Source organism: Castanea sativa, chromosome 11 (genome assembly GCF_040712315.1).
Source record: "Castanea sativa cultivar Marrone di Chiusa Pesio chromosome 11, ASM4071231v1".
Classification (NCBI taxonomy): Eukaryota; Viridiplantae; Streptophyta; class Magnoliopsida; order Fagales; family Fagaceae; genus Castanea; species Castanea sativa.
Genome location: NC_134023.1, coordinates 17,756,630 through 17,764,686, shown reverse-complemented (window position 1 = coordinate 17,764,686; position 8,057 = coordinate 17,756,630). Strand labels below are relative to the sequence as shown.

The window sequence follows — 8,057 nt, the reverse complement described above, 5'->3', positions numbered from 1 at the left end:
AAACCCATATACAACATTACAAGAATATCACCCAAGAAGCTCATAAATCTCAAGAACATCATTATTAAAGCTTGGGTAAAATAACCTCAAACAAGAACATAATACCCAACAAAAGAAATTAGAACTTTTACCTCAAATAACTTATGTGAAGGTGTGATGTTCTTAAGGGTTTTTCGGTGATCTTGTCGGAAAAATGGTGGAGGTGATGAGGAGTGGAGTGTACTGGTGGGAGAGTGAGGGAGAGGAGTGTGTGTATGTGTGTTGTGTTGAGTGAAAATGAAAAAGAAAAGAAGAACAAGAATGAGAGAGACCGACCAAAGAGAGAAAAGAGAGAATTGTGAGATATGTGGTGGGGGAGGATGGGTTACGTGGGTCATGTGTGGGCCTTAAAAAATCTGACTTCTTTTTTTTTTTTAGTGGGCTGGGGTGTTACACATAAAGTGTGTTTTGTCTTAGGGTGGGTTTGGATAGAGAGGTTGGCGTCTACGTTTGGGATTTTCACGTTTCAGACCTTTTTTTTTTTTCCTGCGCACAGATTTCAACAGGAGACATGGCGCACTGTTCACCACTGTGCGTGAACATTAATCGCACAGTGGTGCACTGTTCATGTACTTTTCAGCTTTTTAATTAAAAATGGGACCCGCGGCACTATTCACACATTTAAATATTATTTTGCTACAGTGTTTTCAGTTTTCAGTTTTCAGCTGTATCTAAACGGACCCTTAGTATGCCAATTTACAAATATGACCCCCCCACCACACACAAAAGGCATGATTTATATTTTAATTTTGAGCAATACTACAATCGTAAACTATTTCACAATATTTTTATAAACTATTGATGTGATAAATTTTTATTAGTTCTCATCTGAACCCACTGCTAATAACATCCTTTTATTTACCAATAACCAATTACTATACTAACATTTGTAGAAAAGTTTGTGGTTTTAGCATTTTGTTTTAATTTTTAGTTTAAATGACTTGAGTAAAGTATAAGGTAGAAATTTTTTTATTAATTAAATTTAAGTATTGATTTGAGCTTTATTAATATATTTAATTCAAAATTATTAAATACAAAAAATTATTTTAAATCAATAATATCCCAAATAATATATTAATATATCAATAATATATATTTTTTGTTACTCATATATTAATAATATATTTCTTACTTTTAACAAAAATAAAATTGTATACTCAAAACGGCACAAGGGTAGAAAACTATTTTAATCTAAAATTTAGCAGACACAACCCAATAGATTATAAAACTCAGCTGACACACTAAAAGGTCTTACAACTTAAAAGATGAAACAAATCCAAACATTTTTGTTGGAAAGAGAAACAAACCCAAACTTTAACATTACAACACAAATTCAACAAAATTAGCCATCCAAAACCACACTAATATGATAGCATTTCCAGATATGGGACTAACCATTAGTCTACTCCAAACCAAGCCTTTTCTTGAAATGCCCAAGAAGCACGTAAACCTTCTTCTGGTTAGGAAGGGTCTTGGCGATAGTCACTTTCTGCATACACCTCTTAGCCCATGCAACAATCTTGGAGCACTGTGCCTCAATTTTGAAACCCCCTATGGTCTTAATAGAATAGAACTAGGTGTAGAAGGGGATAAGAGTAAGGTCCACATACCCTAATCTTTCACCCCCAAAGTAAGGTTTGTCACCAAGTTCCTCCTCCAATATCTTATAGGTTTCAAGGAATTCCTTCTTTGCTACCTCTAGCTCCTCTCCTTTTGTGGTCCATACCTTCCTTGATACTTGATAAACCTACGTACATATTCCACTCACATTCTATTAACACTTTTCATAGATTATTTAACAGGATGAACAATAACAGTAAATTTAATAATAAATTTCAAATTACGTATACTAGGGTAGACGAATATTTCTTTAAATCTTTGCAAGGGGGAAGACCCATATAAGATGTTCTTGATTGCGTGTGACATTGAGAGGGAGTACTTGCCTCTCCTTAATGGTAACATGACTATTGGACTCTATTTAGAAAGAAACATAACAACCTACTAGACTCCAATGAGAGGGTCTATGGATACAAAAAAAATTTAACACCTATTAATGTGGTAGATTGTTGTGTTAAGTAAACAAGTGATCAATGATGAGCCATTTAAGAACCATTAAAAACTTATCAACCTAATAAACACTTACTCAATGTTACTCTTCAAAATATAACATGAATATTGGACTCGCCTTGGTCAATCAAGGTTGGCTGATACCTTTTGCTGGGCCAAACAAGTGCTACCCACATTTGTCCTATGCTCTCCCACAATTTTTTTTTCTCTAATTGAATCAAACAAACCTCTATTAATCCCAACTTATAATATTTTAAATATGTAGCACCGGCAAAAGAAATAAAAAAGTGACCACAAATATATGAGACACCGCATAACAAAACCTTCCAAAGTTACACATATATTCTACTTCTTTATTCTATTCTATTTGAAATCATGTTTTTTACCATTTTATTTATTGCTTTTAATAAATTTATTTTTGGTTCTACTTTGTCAATTTTTTTTCTTCTTCTACTTTAATCAACTCACTTTCTTACTAGTAATCATTCTGAGAAGTTAAGAAAAATAAATTTTAGGATAATAACATATAATGAAAAGAAAATGCACAAAATGTACCTTTGTATCAACAAAATCAGCCCAGAACATGGCTTGACCTCTCTGGTAAGGATCAGAGGGCAACAATGGAGACTTGTCATTCCAAACCTCATCTATGTACTGAACAATGACAAGAGACTCACACACTGGTTTCCCGTTGTGAAGAATTGGGATCTTTTTGTGAATGAGATTCATCTCTAAAAGCAGAGGGCTCTTGTTGTCATTCATCAAGTCCTCTTCCCTGTGATAATATATTTGAATCGCTTTTACATTTCTAAAGAGTTTTGATTGTTTTTTTCAGTAAAATATTTTCTTTTGACTAAATTATACATCGCATAATTTAAGTTTGGACAAAGTTTAGCTACAAAATTGATTGTAGCCTAAGACTATAACCTTATTTAATATCTTTTAATTAGAGGTGAATTTTGACAAATCCACTGTTAGATTACATTTTCTTCTTATATCTTCCATGTTCGCAAAATTTTTATTAAATTAAAGATCAATAACTATATCATCAATAAATTGTTTAAATCGTAAGTTTTTTTAGTTTAAAATTATACATAAAATGTAAGCTTATAGATTATATAGTAAATAATATCAAATTGGTACAAATTTGATATGTGTATTAAGAACATAAAGAATATGCAATTTAACTGTTAGATTTTTAAAATATGTAGTAATGTGAATGATATTGAGTAAGGTTGTAACATTAGGTTACAACCAATTTTGTAGCTAAACTCTGTCCTTTAAGTTTAATGTCTTTTTTATTTCATCTAATATTAAAAATTTATTTTTTCCTATATTACAAGCTTTTCTATCCAAGTTGGTTGTTAAGGTAGCAGTTAAAATTCACATAAACCTGTCATACAATAGGTCCAATCATATCATACTATATTATTATTTTAATTTATTTATGTCACATAAATCTAATAGCCTAAAAAAATCAACAATCTCAATCTATAAACATATCAACCACCATGACAACACAAACCTCATCGCATTTCTTACAATCACACCCAGCTCAACACTAGTAAGAATCCTCAAAACTATGCCTCTATCAAAAGTAAACCATTTAATAGTTAAAAAAAGTTAACGAATGTCTTAATTAGTGTATTGATTTATGAAACATTATAGGAACTTTTTATTAAAAAGGAATGTCTAATATAAGTGATACAAACTACATTGTCTTCGTATAATATTGTTGAGTGAGAGAAATGATATGTCCACAATACTTTCATAATATTTTTACAGCAAATCCTAAGTGGCAGGTTGTTATTGGTTATTATTGTTTGGACAAAAAAATAATCTTAGTATTAGGTTCAAATTTGAACCAATAACAACTAATCACCTATGATTTGTTGTCAATATGTTATAAAAAAGTTGTGGACGTAGCATCCCTCTGCCGAGTTATCTTTGATTAATGAAAATTGACAACGTTCTTAAATACGTTGAATTGTCAATCTCAACTAAACGCATTCACAACTTACTTCATGCAACAATCCCTATGCGAATGGAAGAAATAGCATATTGTTTACTTCTTAAAAATAAAAGCATATTGTTTACTTACTTCTTAAAAATAAAAGCATATTGTTTACTTAATAGATCTCCATGAAATGCAAGTGGCCATAAGTGAACAAATATTATTTTGTTATTGGCCTTTACGTGGATTAGAAATATGTAAAGCATTAAAAGCAAGGGGGAAAAAAATATAAGAGCACTAATCTTAAATAATTTAATTCACAACTATAAGATTGTGAAAATGTTTTGTGTAGTAATCTATAAAGTAGTTTCTTCTATAGATCTTACCAATCTCCAATCTTCAAAACAGTATTATAAACTCTATTTTATTATGATAAATTGAATGAATTTGTGCCTTAATTATTCAATTGACTTTACATGAAAAGTTGTTCCACTGAAAAATATTGGAATGAAGATATGTTTTTCAGTTTTTGCCTACAGAAAGAAAAAACAAAATATTTCACGTTAATTTGACGGATTGATTCTCATATGTGATTATTCACTTATTAATGATTACTTGGGTGACATGAGTGTATTAATTAATTAATTTATTTATTTTTTGTGATTATTCACTACATACGGTAATGCTTTCTATCCTTTATTTTTTATGACCATATAATATACCATAGACAATTTTTTTTTTTTTTTTTTCACAATAATTTTTTCACGTGAATTTTATTTTATTTTTGCAATTGTCCCAATCACAACATTCTATGTTAAGAGGGTAAAAAATATTGTAGAAAGTTGAAAGTTTTGTTTCCTCGGATTGTTGGTACCGATACTTTTGTATACACTTGATGGCAAAATGGTAGAGTTTTAATAAGTTTGATCTAAAATTTAGCTCACACAACAAAGTGTCTGTCTTATTTATGATTCGGTACAAGCCCTTTAGATCTAAGGCTCAGCACTCAGCAGAGACACATCATAGAATCTTACAAGTTAAACAGTACAATACATGTCCTCTAGAATAGCTCTGCAGACACGTCAAAGTGTCTTGCAAGCTAAACGGACACTAACCAAACTTAAACATTACAAAAAACCAACGCTATTACATAACCATCCAAAACCATCATATGCTAGCACTTCCAGATTGAGGCCTAATCGTTCCTCTAAGCCGTAACATACTTTTTCCTTGTCTGAGCAACAAACTCAAGAACCTTCTTCGGGTCATGAAAAGTCTTGGCCACAGCGTCCTTCTGCATGCACCTCTTAGCCCACGCGATAATCTTGGGGCACTCCGCCTCTATATTGAGATTGTCTAAGACCTTGTAGGCATGGAACCAGCTGTAGAAGGGGATAAGAGAAAGGTCCACATACCCAAATGTTTCACCCCCAAAGTAAGGCTTGCCACCAAGCTCCCCCTCCATTGTCTTTAAGGTTTCAAGGAATTCCTTCTTGCCTGCCTCTTGCTCTTCTTTTTTTGGGCGCCATATCTTCCTTGAAGCTACATAAACCTGAATTTTCCACACATTGTGTTACTAGGATGAACAATGACAGTAATGAATGGGTCTTGAACATGACTAATGCTAAGAGTGGAAAGAAATAATATTTGAATTTGGTACCCAACTGCATAAATTGAACATGGTCAATGAAAAGCAAATATAAACCATCAAATTTTCTTTCCTTCTTTTTCTCCCTGCTCTTATTTATTTCAATTTTTTTTTTCCCTTTTTCTTAAAGACATCTTAGTAATCACTTGGGCGTTTAAGTTAATTCACTGCTGACACTCTGCTTTGATCTCTAGGATTGGAAACAAAAACTTGAAATTGAGTGTGAATTCCGGGAGCAGATGTAAGAGACTCTTTAATCCACAAGGAGAACTACTCTAGTAATAAAAGAAATTCTTAAAAAACTTTAACCGAGGAATGATAGATTTCAATTTGAATGAAGGCCAATATAAAAGCTCCATATCTCAAACAAGTACCTTAATTTCAGTAGGAAATCATATTTGAGTTTTTTTTTTTTTTTTTTCGTGAATTCTCAAGATGATGCAGGACAGAGTATGGGGTTGCCTTTTATCCACAGTTAATTTAATTTAATTTTCAAGTAATTTTCTGAATTTTATATTTTAGGTTGTTATTTAATCTTCCTCAAATATATGAAATCCTTGGTGAACAACTTAATAAATAAAGAACAAGACCCAGTATCTTAGACTACTTGTCAAATGATAAAACTCTAGGAGTTTTAAGATTAAGTCCAAATTCACAATTTTTTTTTAATCACAGTATTTTATATAATTTCATAGAATTAGCAAGTTCTTTGGTCAAATATTTTATACAGTCATCTTGCATGTCTAATTGAATCACTGCCTTGACATGACCTACGAATTAGTAAATTATAATAGAATCTATAAACATTACAACATAACATTTTTTAAAAGAAATCTAGCGAATCCAACCTCAGAAACATAAACATAAAATATTTCACGCAGTATTAAGTATTAAGTGAACATTAAAAAACTATAATAAAACAAAAAAAAAAAGGTCAAATGTATGAGACTCAGACACCAATGAAAACCGAGAAAAAGAAAAACACAAGAAAAAGAAATTGTACAAAAGGTACCTTCTTATCAACAAAGTCAGCCCAGAACCTGGCTTGAGCTCTCTGGTAAGGATCAGAGGGCAACAATGGACACTTATCATTCCAGACCTCGTCTATGTACTGAACAATGATGAGGGACTCACACACAGGCTTCCCATTGTGGATGAGAACTGGGATCTGCTTGATAACGGGGTTCATCTCTAAAAGCAGAGGGCTCTTGTTGCTCAAGTCCTCTTCCTTGTTCTCATACTTGATACCCTTCTCAGCCAGAGCAATCCTGACCCTCATCCCAAACAGGCTAGGCCAGAAATCCAACAGAACCACCTTGCCCGCCATTGTCACAGAACTCTAGGTGTTGAAGCAAATGAGAGAAATGCAAAGATAAGTGTGAGAGAGAATGCAAATAGACTTGGAAGAGAGCGTCAATTTATAGTCAAGGGGTTGGTCAGGCGGCTGTCACTAATATGACTTACTGCCAAAACGACGCCAGGACTTGGTGTCGGGGGGTGGAGTACAAACAAATTTTTTTGTTTTAAATATCAATTTATTGTCAAGGGGTTGGTCAGGCGGCTGTCACTAATATGACTTACTGCCAGAACGACACCAGGACTTGGTGCCGGGGGGGTGGAGTACAAACAAATTTTTTTGTTTTAAATATCTAAGGATTGTTTTGTAGTTTAAGATGAAATTTTTGTAGTTTTATGAAATATGTGAGGGTAAAAATGTGTGAAATGTTGTTTAAAATATAAAAATGTAAGTTTGGGATAGGATACCAAACAGACCTAAATAAGTATATATCTAGAAAAAAAATGCTATGTTCATAATATTTTCATAATATATTCACAAAAAATCGTAAGTAGTAGGTTATTATTGATTGTTATGAATGAGTAAAAAAATAATTTAAGTTGTAGATTGAAATTAAAACTAATAACAACTTACCGTATGTGATTTGTTGTGAAAATTTTCAATAAATTTATTTTCGACGTAGCACTTTTCATTAAAATTTTTTTAAAATTTTTTTTTAATGTCTTGTGTGTTGTCAGATGTGCGTGAGTGTTTACTTAGACTAGTTAGAATTTGCTTAAGAATTTATTTTATTTTTTGTTTGTGTTTTGCGTGGGCTTGTTTTGGGTATTGTTTGGGCTTAAGTTTGTTATTGATAAATTTTGTTGTTGAACTTGTTAAATTCATTTTAGATTTTAGACCAATAAAATTTTTTATAGTCTTTAAAAAGATCGATAATATTATTAAGAGGAAAAAAGTGTAAATTTATTGAAATAAATTACTAAAATTAAGATAATATTATTAAGAGGAAAAAAGTGTAAATTTATTGAAATAAATTACTAAAATTAATACAT

The 8,057-nt window shown here is 31.6% G+C and overlaps 1 protein-coding gene and 1 pseudogene across 1 annotated transcript; both read right to left on the bottom strand.

The window, feature by feature from the left end:
* Positions 1–1,441: 1,441 nt before the first annotated feature.
* On the bottom strand, positions 1,442–3,636 carry LOC142616166 (putative glutathione S-transferase; annotated as a pseudogene).
* A 1,358-nt stretch (positions 3,637–4,994) lies between these two features.
* Positions 4,995–7,125, bottom strand: LOC142617090 (glutathione S-transferase U19-like). Its single transcript, XM_075789784.1, has 2 exons — positions 6,721–7,125; positions 4,995–5,612 (listed from the first exon to the last, which is right to left on the bottom strand). Exons 1-2 carry the CDS (start codon positions 7,033–7,035, stop codon positions 5,268–5,270), a joined length of 660 nt encoding a protein of 219 aa, XP_075645899.1. The 5' UTR covers positions 7,036–7,125; the 3' UTR covers positions 4,995–5,267.
* Between the last annotated feature and the right edge of the window lie 932 nt (positions 7,126–8,057).

What these genes read in the sequence shown, in the direction of transcription:
- LOC142617090 (XM_075789784.1), bottom strand. Translation starts at nt 7,035, where the DNA reads ATGGCGGGCAAGGTGGTTCTGTTGGATTTCTGGCCTAGCCTGTTTGGG. An exon ending in CTGACTTTGTTGATAAGAAG is followed by an intron (nt 5,613 to 6,720) that starts GTACCTTTTGTA and finishes TGGAAAATTCAG; the next exon opens with GTTTATGTAGCTTCAAGGAA.